Below are 17,217 nucleotides of genomic sequence, written 5' to 3'. Positions count from 1 at the left end.
ATCCTTCACTTTTCAAAAAATTTCCAGGGGCCTCTGTCTGACGGACACCCCTGCTTTCCATTAGTACGTTCACACTTAAGAGTGATGTCCAGGGCAGCAGGGGCCTCCAGCATGGAGTGCACCAGATGATGGGGAGTGGGGAGGAGATATCCAAGCCTTCTAAATTTATATTTTGTATCAGTCTTTAAAAAAATGTCAGTGGGGGGAAGGTGTTTTATAGGAGACAGGATACATTAGTACAGTAAGTAGTGCATGCACATCACTTATATAATACATGCTTGTCATTTGTAAATAATAAATTGCATGCTCTGGGCAATGCATGAACAGAGTTTTCAGGCAACCGGTAGATATGAGACTTGCTGCCAGCTGAGATGGGCTCTGGGCTATGCCGGTAGCTTGAGTTGGCCTTGGCAGGCTTTCGGCCCCGGTGCCGGCACGGCAAAGCACGCCTTGTGGGTACAAGTCCTTATTCCTCATAGGTACGCCCGTGAGTGTTCTGGGGAGCAAATGAGTGGCTGGGATACCTTCAAGTCCTCCCTGTGAGTGCCAGCTGCACAAAGTGTCAGGGCACATAGCTGAGTATTTCAGGAGAGGAATTGAGGGGTGTGCCGTGTAGGGAGTGTGGGGGTGATGCCAGGAAGAGGCTGGCACTGAGTCGGGGGTAATCAGAGCAGGATTTGCTGTCATTTATTGAACACCTACTACTTGCCAGCATCCGTACTAAGTATTATAAACAAATTATTTCATTTGCGAGGTCAGTACTGTTACCATCCTCTGTTTTATAAAGGAGGAAATTGAGGCTCAGAGAGGCAAAGTGACTCACCTGAGGACACACGAATTCGGGGAGAGAAAGTCTCTGGGTTTTAGCTATGTTAATTCTCCATAATGCGATGAGATCCCAATGAAAACCAGTAGATTTTAAAACATTTACTAATGATCACGTTTGCTCCTCTTAGTTGAGCACTTACTCTGTGTCAAGAACCTTCTTCCCGCGCCTCCTTGAACCTCCGAGAGACCCTGGGGTAGGCGGGCCACCTGTCTTTCTTCTTTCTGTGCTTTGGCGCCAGGCAGACGGGTGGGGTCGGGCTGAGCCCAAGCGCGCAGGCCCCGCCTGAAGGGGGCGCCCTTTCTCAGCGCTATGTAATTGATCCCATCTGTCCATGTGACTGAGAGCTAAGTCTCATCAGATCTTCAGATTTTAAACAGAAGGCAGAAATCTGGACTGATACTGAAAATCTCCTGATTTTATACCTGATTTTAAATTTTGAAACACGACGGGGACCTAACGACTCATGGGTGAGCTGGCTTTGACCCGAGAGACCTCTGCACTGCACTTGCATTTTTTCTCCTTCCGTTCGTGTTTCCTCCGAGGGGCCGAGCTGCTTTCTCTCCTGCGACAGGCCGGGATGTGAGCTCCGTGGCTAGCCCATCTCCCGGAGGCGGAGACTGAGTCGCAGAGCAGCGAGCGCATGCGCGCATGCGCGAGGCCGCAGGTGCCTCTGCGGCCGGTTCCTCTTAGTTCTCTGAAGCCGGTGGCCGGGGCAGCTTTCACGCTGTCACGCGCAGCTGTCTCCCGCGGTGCCGAGAGAAAGGAGGAGACTGGCCATGGGCTTGAGCCCCAGCAGTCCCCGCTGTGCCAGGGAGAGCCGTCTGGATTCCAGCTCCCGCCAACGGCCTCTCTCCTCCACTCAGGCTGCGAGGTGGCTTTCTCGGGGCCCAGGATGCAGAGGTGGGGGCTGCGGGCCCAGGTGAGCACAGCGGCCAGGGCGGGGATCAGGTGGAGAGGAGGACACCCCACAAACACTTGAGGTTCTATCAGTGAGGCCTGCCTGCCCCAAGGAGTGTTGGGGAGGCCGGGCTGAGCCTCTTGACAGCCCCTCGAACTCACGGGCGTTGTCCTAGGACCAGGCCCAGTGTCTCGATTTTAAATCCCAGCTTTCCATCTTAGAATCTGTGGCCTCATGCAAGTCTCTCAACCTCTCTGAGCTTCAGCTTCCTCCAGAAAACGGTGCACAGTGGCACCGTCTGGGGCTGCCGGCCACAGGAGATGACAGTGTGGGGGACGTGCATAGTGCCCTGGTGCCTGGCGCCAGCGGAATTCTGGAAATAGCATCTTCCTTAGGGATTTGGCATCTGGGCTTCCGCCCCCACCTTTGCCGTGAACTGCCGCAGTGCCACCAGAGGTTGGGCATGCGGGAGGTCACTGTCATCCCCTCTGGTGGCTCCGTAGGGGAGGCCCGGCCCGAGGACACCCAGCTCTGTGGGTTTTGTGGGACATCCCCAAGACTTGGGACCCCAAAGCCTCAGGCATGTGGCCGTCCAGGTGTCCCATTTGGAGGGTGCTGGGCTTCAAGTGAGCTTAATTTCTTCCTCGTTGCAATGGGGAGGCAGAGGTTCTGATTCTGGGGACCCGCGTCTAGGTAGGAGGAGTCCTGAATCCCACAGTCTCCTCAAGACCTTGCCTGCCACCTCTAATATAGTCATTTAAAAATATAATAGTAACATCATCCATAACAGTTGTGATTTTCATAGCCCTCCCTGCGTGTGAGCACTGTTTTAAGCACTTTTCGTATAAATTATTTAATCCTCACAATAACCCTATGACATATACTATTTCCATCTCCATTAAAGTAAAACCAGTAATGAAACACCCATAAGATTCCCCTAAGGCTGTATTACTGGGCTGTGACAGTGTTGGGGTGAATTTAACAGGGGGATGATAGGATTGCCAGATAAAACACCTGATGCCCAGGTAAATTTGAATTTCAGATAAATAAGAAATCATTTTTAGTATAAATGTGCCTGAAATATTGCATGAGATGTACTTTGCTAAAATGTCTTCATTGTTTATCTGAAATACGAATTTAACTGGGCTTCCCCCCGCCCCCCAATCTGGCAACACTAGGGATGGGGGAGGAAGGTAGTCTTAGTTCGCTTGGGCAAGCATCAGGGCCTCTGGTTCTGTCGTAAACTCTATGAGGGTCTCTGTCATTCACCACAGACTGGGTGGCCTCCATAATGGGAATCTGTTTCTCACAGTTCTGGCTGGGAAGTCCAAGGTCAAGGTGCTGGCCCATTCGGTTCCCCAGTGAGGGCCCTCCTCCCGGCATGCAGATGGACATCTTTCTCACTGTGTGTGTGTGTGTGTGTGTGTGTGAGAGAGAGAGAGACAGAGACAGAGACAGAGACAGAGAGAGAGAGAGAGAGAGAGAGAGAGAGAGAGAGAGAGAGAGAGAGAGAGAGGAGGGATCTTCTCTCTCTCACTAGCCGGTGTCCGTGGGACCTCTGAGCTTTCCAGTTTTTTCTTCCCCTGGAAAGTAGGGATAATAATGGTGCTTATTGAACATTTTGGGGACGTTCAGTGAGATCATGCAGGTGAAGCGCTGAGCGCACGGTACGCGCTTGAAAGCTGAGTCACCGTTACCGCTTCTGCCACCGCGGTCGCTGACATTATGATGGAATTGGCCGGGCAACGTGAAGCCTCCATCACAGAAAGGAACTTCCAGACATGTGTCCCCACACCTTATCCCCGCTCTACAGACAGCAGGGTGGGGTCGTTTCACAGCCAGCAGCCTTGGAGGTCTGAGTTAGAGGTGGAAGGAGGGGTCCTGGAAATCCGTTCGGCCCGACCCTTTTACGTTGCAGCTGCGGACGCGGCCTACAGAGGCCGCGGGACCCGACCAAGGCCATCATCTCCCCAGGCGGCAGTTCCGCGGCTCCCCAGGCTTCCAGCCCCGCGGAAGGCCCAGCTCAAGCTGAGCCGACAGACCCCCTAGAGGAAAGTGATTGCAACCCAGAGGAGAACGTGCCCGAGTAAGTGTGTGTGTGCACGTGTTTAAGTGGGCGTGTGTGTGAACGTCAGTGTGCATGTGATGCGTGACTAGCGTGGGCCCTTGCAGACCAGGAAGTCGGGCGAACAGCCCAAAGCCCTCCTCCTGATTGAGAGTGGGGTGGTTTGTCTTCTTTTTCTGGATACCCCAAGCCTTTCGGTGCGAAGCAGGACAGAGCATCACTCATTCCAACATTCATCTCACTGCCCTGGACCCGTTGTCTCCCCTAGGTTTGCTTTGGGAAATAAAAACCTTTTAGACGGCTCCGAGAGGTCTGGGGGGATTTAGCCAGGCTCCATCCTTTTCCCAAATCCTTTCCTCTGAATCTTGATCACATTGTGGAAGTGGGTTTATGAGTGTAGAAGTGCTTGGAAGGGGGCCTGGCACCCAGTCAAAGCTACATAAATGTTTGCTATTATGATTCTTCAATCATAAGCATCAAAAAGTTTTCTTTCTATGGCTCCTGAGCCCAAGAACTCTCTGCGGCTCAGGACCCGCTTCTGCAGGGCTTCCAGCGGGGTGGGGAGGAATTAGTCAGGTTCCGTAGCCTTTTCCTCCCCGCACTGAGAAGCTGGCATCGCACTGTTGGTTTCGGGAAAGTTCCATGGCCCAGGATGTTTCTGCTGTAATAATGTCCAGTGTTTACTAGAATGCCTACTGTGAGCCAGGCACTGGCTTTCCTGCGAAATAGACACTGTCATCATGCCTATTTTACAAATGAGGAAACTGAGCCACCAAGAGCTGAATTTCCAGCCGGCGTCATCTGACTCCAGAGTCCAAGCTCTTAAGCTGGAGCACAGAGGCTGGGGCCGCTGCATGTCCCCCGCTTCCTAGAGTCCACCCCGGATTCTGGATCCTAGAGTCATACCCCGGAGGGCCCCGTGGACACGCTGGGCCATTCCCCACCTCTCCTCTGTGGTCTCAGAGCACGCTGCATACTTCTAGAACATTCCTTAATACATGAGGACTCATAGCCATGTGCATTTTGTGTTCCTCCCTCCAGACTCTGAGCAATTCGAGGGCACAGACCTCAAGCCAATTAGGCACCGAGGAAATGTTGAATTCTTTGCTTAATTAACTGTTGGCCTTAGTTCAGGCCGTTATAGCAAAATACCATAGACTGGGAGGCTTAAACAACAGGAATTTAATTGCCACGGTTTAGAGTCCAAGATCAAGGTGCTGACCAGGTCGGTTCCTGGTTAGGTCCTCTTCCTTGTACACGGCCACCTTCTCGCTGTGTCCTCACATGGCAGAGAGACGGAAAGAGAAAGAGTGAGCAAGCTCTTTTCCTCTTCTTATGAGGGCACTAATCCGTCATGGGGACCCCGCCCTCGTGACTTTATCTAAACTAAAAACCTCCCAAAGGCCCTGCCCTGAACACCCTCACCTTGGGGTTAGGGCTTCAGCATAGGAATTTGGAGGGGGACGCAACCATTCAGCCCATAACACTGTTAAAGTTTCGCATTTAATGTATTTCTTTTACAAACGAGACCAGAAAACGGTGTTTTCCAGAGGCACGATAGTGCTTGGGACTTTCCAAGCCCATCAGACCTGAGTCCCATCCCGACACGGCCACTTGCTGGCTATGGGAGCAAGTGGCTTAACCTTTCTGAGCCTCAGTTTCCTCACCTGTAAGATGGGGATGACACTGGTACCCACCTCCTAGATTGGTCTCAAGGGGATACGTATAACCGCTCAATGAATGGCCGCTGTTATTAGCAATATAAGAAATTACCAGGTGCTGTTTCCTCTGCATCCTGTGGCCGCTCAGCCCAGAGAAGGGAAAGCAGAGCTCAGGCACGGGAGGTCTGGGACCACCGGTTCTGCTCACCAGAGCCAGGGCTCGCTGGCAAGGAGGATGGGTCGGCCGTGGGACAGGTGGACCAGGGAGGCAGCAGGAAGCGAAGGTGATGAAGGTGACTGAGAGACACTTCCTCCCGACCCCCTGGGACATCTGGGGCCCAGTAGCGTGTGGGGGTGGAGGGACCCACACAGATGTGGCCCCAGAGCCTCCCCCTCCTCCTCTCCTGGCTGGCATCCAAGGCTGATCTGGGCAGGAGGCGGCAGGGTAGTGCATTCGTGGGTGGCTGAATTGGGGCCAGGGGAGCGAACAGCCAGATTGAGTGGGAAGGTGACAATTTATTCTTTAAAAAAGAGAGAGAGAAGAAGAAGAAACGAGCCCTGAACCCCACCGGTGTGTTCTTTCCTTAACGAACTCCATGTCCCCAGAGGCTCCCATTCCAGCCCGGAGACCTGCGGAGGGGGCGGGGCCTCGGTGCCGCTCATGGAAGGGAAGGACCTGGTAGTTTGGCAGCCTGGTTTCCAGAGCAACGAGCTCCCTGTGCATTCCCTTCCCCCACCCCTTCCTCCCCACCCACCCTGGGCTCTTCTCCGGCCTCCCCCACTCTGAAAAGCGCATTTCTCGGAAGACTCCATTCGGTCTCATAGCTTTGGGCCTTGGCCGGTACCATTTTGCTACCAGGAACACTCTTCCTTTCCCTGTGACTCTTATTTATCCTTCAGGTCCCAGTTGAGATACCACCTCCTCCAGGAAGCCTCCTTGATCTCCAGATAGGGGTGATGTGCCACTTTTAGGTGCTCCTGTAACAACACCCTGTATCTCCCCCATCTGAGAAGGGGGACTCTGGTGCCCTGTCGTAATCATCCGTGGGCAGTCACCAGTTCAACTAGGGTAGAGAAAAGGGGCAAACAACCAGCTTCCGAAATAATGTGGGGGCTACTCCCTCAAGATTTTGCCTGCAGGACTTGTTGAGTGAATAAGGGAACGACAGAGGGTCCAGACTGTCTAGATGGAGACCAAACGAAATGGACCTAAATGCAGCACGAGGCTCTAATTTCGGCCTGGAGACAAACAGGCTGGCTTCGTAACTTGGCTGGACCGCTTAGGAGCTGCGTGATCCCGGGCAAGTTACTCAACCTCTCTGTGCTGTGGTTTCTCTGTCTGTAAACTGGGGGTGACCGACCCTGTAGACGGGGGTGAAGGCTGAATGAATTGGTTAAGTACGAAGCACTTGACACAATGCCCAGCCCAGATGAAAGCTCGGTAGGGCCGGCCCTGGTCACTCTGTCGCCGTTACTGTCAAACTATAAACCTACAGAAATCCCTTCACGAGAGAGACAGAGGTTAGCAAAGGCTCCTTTGGGGTTCAGGTTGAGGAAAGACCCCTGGGATGCTTCTAGTCCCAGTTTCTGAAACCCCAGAAGAAAAGGCGGGTCGCGGTGGGGTGGAGACCTGGTAGAGTGGAGGTCATTAGCGGTTCCTTTCTGCCCCCAGGTCCTCCAGATTAAAGGCCTCTCTGCCTGCCCAGGTGGAAAGGGGAGTAATGAGCAGTGACCTGTCACAGCCCCATTTTCTGGTATGTTTCCCCCCAGGCATCCGTAGCCACCTTTTGCTCAGTGGAGAAAGTCAAAGGAACCAGAAGTGGGGAGTGGGGGATGTGTAAGTCAGTAGCTCTGTGAGGCCGCACCTCAGAGAGGCTCTTTTCCACACGAGGGGCTTGCTTTTAGAGGCGCCGTCGGGCTTGAGGACCCCAGAGAAGCCTTGGAGCCTCCTCTAGGAGCAAATGCCCACCCCTCCTCCTACCCCTCCCACCCTCCCCCGTTTAATTAATTATTCTGTCTCCCTTGCCAAACCCCACTCTGCGAGTGAGTGAATGAATGAATGAGTGACTGAGTGATTCGACAGGCTCCATCCTTTGGTCTGTCCCACGAACACTCCCCAGACGTTCCAATGCAGGCGAATCACGAGGATTCTTGTTAAAACGCAGATTCTGACTCCGGGGTCTGGGGCCGGGAGTGCTAAGGTTCTGCATTGCTAGCGAGCTCCTGGGCCATGCCGATGCTGTCCCTCCCAGCAATCCCTGTGCTAGATAATCTGGGAAACCAGGGTCAGTCAGCCTGCCTTCAATGCTCAGGAAAGTCCACGACCGCCGTCCTAGAGTCAGGGCACACGGGTGGGGAACGCCCCCTCTCTCCTGTCCCCAAAAGAGAACTGTTGCCCCAAAGAAGCAGTACATGGGTCCCTAGCACGCATTTAGTCATTCGAAGCTAGTTATTGGGCACCTAGTATGTGCCAGGCCCTGGGGACACAAATGATCGCAATGGACACTGACCAGGGGGAGACCAGCACTGAACACCCAGCATCACAAGGCGTCCTTCAGCCCTCTCGGCTGATGCCACGGGAAGCCAGACCCCGAGGGAGGCATCGAGGCAGGGTCCCCCTAGCCCAACACTCGGCTGAGAAAGGAGGACATGAGGTTCGAGGGGCAGAGACGGCAGGGACAGGCGAGGACACTGAGCCCACCGGCCTCCCTTTGCCTTAGAGAGGAGGGTTAAGAGGACACATTCTTCACCAGTTTGGATAATGGGGCACATCGAAAAAGAGCTGGCCAGGACCAACCAGGAGGTGCGGGACACACCAGGACTGACCATTGCAGCTGTCTGGTGTTGTGGAGACGCTGGTTCTGATCAACTTGGAAAAGCCCAATGGTTCTGACCGGTGACAGGAAGCATGGCTTGGAACCTGCCTGCTTAGCATATAGCGCTATTGATTAAAGCAACGGTCCCCTTTTTTTCTCGGAAAAATGCACAGAGGTGCACGTGTGTGCATATGCACACATACACACTTTTGATTTTGCATTTAATTTCAGAGATTTTACTGGACCCCTGAAGCTCCTGAACTCTAGTTATGAAACCCCGAGGTAATAGTTAATAATCATACTATTAAAGTAATCCAAGTATGCCAAGTAGTCATCGAGTTTCTTTGCCCCAGTTAGTTGGCCTAGCAACTAAGTGAAGTGGATGCTAAAAGGCGATCGACCATTCTCAGCCCTGTAGATTTCCCGTGACGAAGCCTCACGTGGACTTTAAGATCAAAGATTTTGGTGTCCGGAGACTTGGGTTCAAATCTCTACTCTGCCACTTACTAGCTGGATAACCTGGGGCAAGGCACTTCACCTGTCTAATATGAACGTGACTCATCATAAATACTCAATAAATGTTGTCCACTACTCTTTTATCCATGAGCTCAGCCGGCTATTATAAGTGGCTTGAAAGGCAAAGATTCTATACCCGTGGGTACCACAAAAGGGACCCTCAGTATCGGCCAACTTGACAGCTGAGAAGGGACGAGATGTGCCAGCGTCACACAGCGTGTCAGGTGCAGAGCTGGTGGCTGGGAGGACCCAGGCTTCTCGATCTTAGTCTATCAGGTGTCACCACTGGCCTGTGCCTGCCCTCCTGGATTAGCCATCCAAGCTAGTTCAAGGATGGTTTTGAGCACACCTTCCCCCAGCTCAGCCATCATCTTGAATCGTGGTTCCAAGAAAGAAGCGTCTCTTTGGCCCTTCAGAGAGGCCGAAGCTTGGGAGAACTTTCCTTTCTCAAAAGTGGGCTTTTTGTTTGTGCCTTTTCAGAATTAAGAACAAACCCTGAATCTCAGTAGTTTTATGGGCTAAAGATATAAATAAGTCTTGGCCGTATTTTGTCAATAAACACGTGGTAAAATGTCCGCCCTCGCCAGAGAGCCCAGACTTGCAGACGGAAACAAAATACCATATTTTTGCTTATAAAACTCGCAGATTGCCATTAAAGTGTTAACCTGCAGAGTTCGCCAGGGCACCGTAAGGGGGCGCTGTCGGAAAATACCGTGGGAGTACAAACTGCTTTCAGGAGGCAATTTAGCAAATTGTTTTAAACCTTCAAAATCTCTCCTCAGAAAATCATAAGAGATGCTGAAAAGGCTTAATGCACAAAGCTGTTCATTTCAATATTATGCGTAATTGTTTTTTTTTTTTAGAAAAGAGAAATAATCTAATTATCCATAAATAGGGGAATGATTTAATAAACTCTAGAGGGTCCACTCAGTGGAGTATTCAAGAGCTATTTAAAACACTGTGTACTGAAACTTCACAGTGACATGGGGCAAATGTCTAATTTTCAGAAATCAGAATACAGCCGGGTATTTATAGTACAATATAATTGCAATCGCATTTTTTAAAAAATCACTATATTCAAGCATGACATGCAGAAAAACATATCAAAGTCGTGACATTTTCTAAGTGTTCTCTAATGAGCATATAGTGCTTTCATTATTTTGTAAATTTTAGGTACACGTCTGGGTTTTTTGGATCTCAAGGGTGGAATTGCATGAATCATAAAGGAACCTGTTTCGCTTTCATTCTTGGAAATATGTCATAAGCTGTAGGAACAACATTTGCACTGCCAGCCTTCCGGTCTGTTTTCTCTCTGTCCCCAGCCATGCCAGAGCTGCCCCCGGCCTCCCTGTGCCCGCTGTTCTAGGCGGAGTTCAAAGGTTACTGCTATCGATTTTTCCCTCTCAACAAGACCCGGGCCAGGGCCGGCTTCCACTGTTCGGAGTTCTCCATCGGCAGGAAGTCTGCCAAACTGGCCTCCATCCCCAGGTGAGTAGGGCCCTTGGTTCGCCAGAGCCCAGCCAAGCGCCCGCTTTGAGAAGGGAGAGCGGAGACTGGCATTCGCCACTGGCGTTTCTCTTGGGTGATTGAAGCTAATTTTTTATCCAGCTCAGTTTCTCCTCCAAACTGCCCTTGGCAGTGGAAAGCAAAGCACTTAGCAAGGGTAGCAAAAGAACATGCTGGAAGATTCATCTTGTTGATCTTGTGCTGTGCCCTGCTCTGTATCCTAGGGGGTTGACCCTGTGTTACAACTCAACATGGTCTACATACGAAGAATAGAATATGAGGAATAATAGCTGACGTTTATTTGCTAAGTGTTTTTATCACCGTCATATTAAAGCTCCCTCACACCATGTTAGGGAGATATCTTCATTTTACAGATCCAAAATCTGAGGCTCCGAGAAGGTAAGTCACTTGCTCAAAGTTACCCAGCTCTGCAGAGGTGGAGCCGGGCTTTGAACCTGGGAAGTCGCACATTCCGTAGCCCACCCACCACGGCCTCCTTCAACGTTCTCTGTGTTTGCTAAGCCCCAGCCACACTGGCCACCCCGGAGTTCTCCAGTCTGGGCCAGCCCTTTGCCTCCGGCACCCCTTCGCCCAGTCTGTCCCCTCTGCTGGGAAGTCCCATCCTGATCTTGTGCTCCAGGTAGGTACCTCCTCAACCTGCAAGGCTCAGTTCTGACAGCGTCTCATCACTAGAGTCTCCCTTTCATGACACCCCAACTGCATTCATCACCCGCCTCTCCTAGAGCTTCCTTCATCTCAGCCTAATGACCCGTTTTCACATCTCTTTCCTTGCTGATTTGTGGGTTCCTTGAGGCCAGGTGTGATATGCTCCATTGCTACCCAAACTACAAAGTCACAGTCTTGCCTCTGTTTTTCAAGAATCTCAGAGACTTGGGGTTAGAAAACTAGTTGGTTCTTTATGCTTTAGAGTCACTGAGTTTTGTTAAAAACAAAAAGTCCTCTGTCTTCATTTCCGGAGGAGTCTTGAATCTTCCCGTCTCTTCATCCGACGGATGTGTTGAGCACCCACTATGTTCTCGGCAGTGCTGAAGGATATCGTGAGAACGCAGGGTCCGGCCAGGAAGAGAGGAACCGCTACAAATATTTAAGACAGGGAGGATTTACTAAGCAGTGGTAGTGAGCCAATCTCAAGATTCCCAGCAGAGGAAGTCAGTTCCAGCCCTAACTGGAGGGCAGGCCAGCCCCGTGGAAGCCGGAGGCACTGAGGCACACCGGTCTCCTCGGCAGAGAGGGACAGAAATACCCTGGCTTCTCTCTCCCTCCCCTTCAGCATCGGCACCCCTGTCACTTGGACAGCCGCTAACATGACAGGGAAAGGCGGTCTTCAGGGATCAAATCCCCTGCGATACAGAGCACACAGCCCAGGACTGGCACTTACAGATAGAAGTGGGTGCAAATGAAGATTTCCCTTCTGCCAGCCCTGGGGAAGGACAGCTCAGGCTGCCTCGCGGTGCCTGGGACCCAGGCCTGGTTAACCGGGCGTCAGAAGCATCGTGGGCAAAGGCAGGGGTCTTCCAGCAAGCCCTGACCCACCTCTCGTTCCTTTCTGCCCCGTCCCTCTCTTATGCTAGCGAGCATTCTCCCCCATTCCTCTCTTTTACCACTTGGGCATATCATACTTTCCCGAAAACACGAAGAAAGGTTGAATGTGAACAATAAATGTGTAATCAGCGAGGTTCAGTTCCCATGAAGCCGGACACTATCATAAAATTCCGAGTTACGTCTTTTCTTCGAGACACAGTTCGGTTGTATGTTTCTGACGTTGTCTTCCTGCTTTTGAATTTTGTCCTTTTCTTCAGAATTAAACACACGATCAGCTTATGTCCATGGAACACGCGATCGAAGCGCACGGTTCTCCCGCTTTCAGCTTATCTCATAAATCTCATCCTCGTTTCAGGCGGGAGAGGGATTGGATGAAGTTCATCTGATCTCTGCTCCTTTGTACTTGCAGTTAACACCTTGGATGTTTATAGTTTCTAGTGATGTCGACCAGATGTGGGGGTGGTGCAGTGAAATGTGGACATCGCTTCCCGAGCAGGCGCTGTCGGACAGAGATGGCGCTGGTGCCAAAGTGACAGGGTGGCCGCCCCACAGTGTCTGCCCAGATGCCCGTCCAGCAGTTGATGTAGGAGACCTCGAATTGTGCATGAGGAGGGGACTTGGGGATGCCAGCGCTTACCCAGCTGGGTAAAAGGTCAAAGACTTACAGGACTGAAGAACACTTTGTCCCCCAAAATCATACCACTCTTTTTTGGGTCTCTTCCTGATATCAATCGAACCCAACTTGTGTGCTAGTGTTTTTGAGGTGGAGTTCAGTCTTTAGGATGAGGAGCATTCCTGAGTCCTGCTCTGAGCCGGCGTAGACCAAATCCAGAGGTGTCCATGGGTTGACGGCCACATACGGGTGACCTAATCTTTACAAAAATCATAAGAAGAAAACAGCACGATTGCGTCATATCCGCTCTCTGCTTTGGTCCGGGAGCGTAACGAGGGTTGCTCTCAGCTTTCGGCTCTACCCCACGAGCAGAGGTGACGCATGACCTGCCGCTGTGTCTCACGTCCGCAGCCAGGGGGAGAACGTCTTTGCGTTTGACCTCGTGGACAACTGTGTTCCTGGGATCCCAGCCGACATCTGGACGGGACTGCAGGACCGCAAACGGGTCGTGAAGGAAGCAGTGGCCATCAGACCCTCTCGGACGCTCCAGCCGAGACGCCATACACGCGCGCCCGGCATACAACGAGAAATCGGACACCGAGATGCCCCAGTTCGAATACGATGAGCATCGTGGCAGAGGATATGATGGGGGCCTCTGTCTGGCTTGGGTTCTCCCCAAAGCAGCCCCCAAAACATGCTCAGATGTGCAAGAGATTTTTGAGGGGGAAATGTCTGTGAAGGAAGAAAGGTCAGAGGTCAGGGGGCGTAGGGAAGCTGGAGAAGTCTTCAGACAGCGGTGTGGGCCTGAGACCCGTGAAAGGAGCCGGGGACGAGGGACTGGGCCGGAGGAGCCTCCGGTCACAGCCCAGTTGTGAGAAAGTCTCGCTAGGCCAGCGGCGAGTCCCAGGCAACGGCTGCCCATTACGGGAATGCTGAGTCGCCGGCAAGCGACCGGGCACAGCCTGGAGGAAGCATGGTGTCCCTGTGAATGCAGCAGTGGGGCCAGGAGGGCGGGGGCACTGAGGCTGTCCGCCATGCTCCTCCGGAAGGAGCTCTGAGCAACGCACTGCTGCCACGGCCCTGGGTAAGAGACATTTAAGTCTCATGGACAAATAGGAATCAGCCAGAGGAAGAGCATCCCAGGTACAGGGAACAGCATGGGCCAGGCTCCTGAGGCAGGGGAGATCGTGGCACATTCAAGGACACTAAAGGACGGTGTGTCTGGGGTGCAGAACGGGGTAAGGGGTGGGTTGAAAAATGGTGGAGAATAAGGCTGAAGAAGATGGCTTAGGCCAGATCTCATACCTGGCGATGTCGCAGCAGACTCCGCCCAGAGGTTTTGTCCCCAAACTTTCCCTGGGCAAGCCGCATGCTGTCCCTATTTTGGCTGTGGGCTCCAGTCCTGCCTCAGGGCACAGCAGGGAACAGGGTTCCAGCTCCTGCTCTGCCATTTCCTGGCTGGTAGGTGACTTTGGGCAATTTTTTTTTTTTTTTTTTTTTTTACCTCTCCGATCTTTAGTTTCCTTAGCCGTAAAGTCAGGATGATAATCATAGTGTAAAAAGTAAATGAGCTAACATCTGTAAAGGGCTTAGCCCGACACGCTATAGGAGCTCATTAAGAGTGGTAGAAATGACTAGCAAAGTAACAGAAGTAATAGTAGCAGCCGGACTCCATAGAGAGATATATTTTTAATCAGTTAGAATCTATCTGGCAAGGACACATATAGAAGTTGTAATTTTAAAAAAAACAACAAAACAAAATTTCCATGGATAATAGTAACTTTAAAATTAGATTATGATTAGTTTAAGGGATTTGTCTTATGAGACCTAAGAATAATAAATAACAAATAATACAGCAAAAGGCCTTGTTTTTTGTATTTTCTTTTCGGGGCTAGGCGCCATGTGCCAGGTACTAGCTGAGTCCTTCGCATGCTTTTAATTCGTTGAATTCTCACAGTAACTCTCTCAGGGAGAAATCAGCCCCGTTTCGTGGGTGTGGAAACTGAGGCTCAGAGGGGTTAAGTAGCTCGTCTAGACTGCAGCGCCAGGAAGTGGGTGGGGCTGGACTCTCAAGCCCTAAAATCTGTCTCAGAAGCAGCCGGCTAGTCCCACGATAGGACGTGGCCTCCATTAAGCGTTGTCGGTGCTTCGTGGCAGACTTTTCTAAAAACGTGACTAAATGGAGAAATGACTTTTGTTCCAGGACGTTGCAAAGATGTCTTTCTGTCCACAGTTAATTTACACGTGGATTCATTTACGGTCAAATTCTCAACAGGACTTCTCTTGCAATCGGACAGAGCAGTCCCGCATCGGGCAGGAAAAAACGCACCCTATTGGGGCAGAAACGAAAGAGGTGAAGGGTGACTCCCGTCTGCTGGTAAATTTTTTTTCAAAAGCGGAGTAGTGAGGGTCATGGGAACGGGAGTCAGGTAGACCCGGGCTTGACTCCCAGCTCTAATGCTGTGTTAGCCGCGTGCGTTTGGGCAGACCAGTCCGAGCCTTAGCTTTGCCATCTGTGACATGGGGGCGACGATGCCCGCTTTGCAGGATGAGGAGGAGAAAAGCACCTGGCATATGGCACGTACCGAGCCTTCGACAAATGGCAGCTAGGAACGGTGGCGGGAATTGCAGCATGTCCGATTCAAAGGCGAGGACCTTCGCGTCGTTAGCTATGGGGGTGAGAATGTCATGTGCGAATCCGAGCTGGCTCAGGTGCCTGATCACCTTCTCCCTGGCTCGCTCCTCGCCTCTGGACTGCCCCCCAGAAAGCCCAGTTTGAATGGACCGACGGCTCGTCCTATGGCTACAGCTTCTGGGATAGAAGCCAGCCCGATGACGGTGTCCACGCAGACACAGAAGAGGAGGACTGTGTGCACATATGGCACCGGCCGGCCCGCGGTGGGTACCCCTGAGAGCTCCTGCAGCGGGGCTGGGGAGCCTGGCGAACGAGGGCGGTCATTGACACGTGGGCTGTGATTTGGGTGAAAACACATCAGAGGTAGAAGCATGAAAGAAAAAGACGCGCATTGAGACCAGTCAAAGGTTGGTGCTTCTGCACCAGCTCCCTGGTGCTCCAAAGTGCGAGCTGTGCCCGGGCTGGGAACGAAGGTGCGCCAGGGCTCAGCAGCGAGAAGCAGGGAGCAGGGCGCACGCCTGGCCTCACGTCCTGGCCCCGTGGCTCCCCAGCTCTGTGGCCTCGCAAGGAGCCATTCCCTCTCTCTGAGATTTCATTTCCTCTTCTGTAAATGGGTTTAAGAATTGTTCCCGCCCTGGGGGCTGCTCTGAGGATTCGGGGGAGGTACGGTGCCGGCGACACAGACAGCGGGGAGAGCGTGGACTCAGGTCGAGCGTCCCGGGGCACGTGCCCCTCCCGAACCCCAGCTCCACCCCTTGTTAATCGAGTAGCCCCAGGCAAATGCCTTGGCCCCTCGGTGCCTCAGATTCTTCATCTGCAAAGTGGGACGGATGACACTTGCCTCGCGGGGTCGATGCGAAGGAGAAAGGAGACGGTGCCCGTGGAGAGGCCGCGGGGATCGGCATGCCGTATGGGCAATCACCGCCATCATCGTCACATCGTCGTCCCCCACGTCAGTCTCGAGAAGCAGAAATGATTAGTGCTTCCATTTCGTGGGTGAGGAAACCAAGCCTCAGAGGAGTTAAGCAACTCGGTCACGGTCACACAGCAAGCGGGTGGAGGAACCGGGTTTCGGACCTAGCTCTGCAGAACCCCAGATCCCAGCGCTCGCCCGCCAGGCCCGCTTTGCTCCTTTTTCTTTCCTGATCAGGGGCGGGGGTCGGGGGTATGGAACAGAGATGTGCTGTCCCGGGAGCCAGAACTGGCCAAGCCCCTGACTGAGGTTTGTCCTGCCCCTCCGCGGTGGCGGGTCGAGACCGTCCTTGTGGCAGAGTAAGGCTGGCTGCACAGCAGCCTCATCAAGCATCGGGGAGAAAAAGGCGCCAGCATAGACGTGAGGCTCACTGGAGAGGGCTTTTACTCCAGTGGGGGGTGGGGGCACTTTTAGTGCAGTGGGTGGACCTTCACCCAGGTTCTCTGCTGCTTCTCGCCACAGCGCTGAGGTCATGGAATGATAACACCTGCAGCCGAACGTCCCCCTTTGTCTGCAAGATCGCGTCTGTGACCATCCAGTGACCCACCCTTGCCCTGTCGGAGGGAGTGTGGTCTCGTGGCTGTGCCCAGTGTAGACTTGACATTCAATAAATGTAAAACACGCAGAGGAGATAAACCTCCCAGACGAGAGATTTTAAAGAAGCACGTCTTGGTACGGACTGATTACTCAGTCACGAACGACAGGAAACCCCCCTCACACTGGCTTAATGAATAAAAATGCAGGTCCGGGGGTCGTTGTAGATTCAGAGCTGCCTCTCCTTGGCCTGGCCCGGGGCACACGCCGTTCCTGAAGCGCCCGCTCTGGCATCCGCTGGTTGGCCAGAGAGGGAAGGGAGTCAGAATCCTCAGCCACGTGGCCCCAAGAGGAGGGTGCGTGGCTCCCCGCAGGAAATCGAAGATATCGCCAAGCTCACACGTTGCCATTGGGGGTGGGAAATGGCAAAGCCTTTCTGGTAAACTGTTTGGCGCTGCCTCAAGAACTTTAAGTAGAGAATTACCAGATGCCCCAGCAAGTCCGATTCTGGGTTTACGCCCGAGAGCGTTGAAAACAGGTGGGCTGCAGAGGAGAAGGGTCAGAGCGGCATTGTGCATAATGGCCCGAAAAGCTGAACGTCTTTGGGG

The 17,217-nt window shown here is 52.6% G+C and overlaps 1 protein-coding gene across 1 annotated transcript; it reads left to right on the top strand.

The window, feature by feature from the left end:
- Positions 1 to 1,477: 1,477 nt before the first annotated feature.
- CLEC19A (C-type lectin domain containing 19A) lies at positions 1,478 to 16,720 on the top strand. Its single transcript, XM_039885583.1, is given in 7 exon segments — positions 1,478 to 1,493; positions 1,693 to 1,748; positions 2,173 to 2,260; positions 10,108 to 10,273; positions 12,879 to 12,972; positions 15,233 to 15,365; positions 16,538 to 16,720. Coding segments are annotated over 7 exon segments (633 nt in total). The 3' UTR covers positions 16,618 to 16,720.
- Positions 16,721 to 17,217: the final 497 nt, after the last annotated feature.

The sequence above is a fragment of the Pteropus medius genome, unplaced genomic scaffold (assembly GCF_902729225.1).
Source record: "Pteropus medius unplaced genomic scaffold, Ma_sr-lr_union100, whole genome shotgun sequence".
Classification (NCBI taxonomy): domain Eukaryota; kingdom Metazoa; phylum Chordata; class Mammalia; order Chiroptera; family Pteropodidae; genus Pteropus; species Pteropus medius.
The sequence above is the reverse complement of the archived record's forward strand: the minus strand, read 5'-3'. Positions and strand labels throughout refer to the sequence as shown.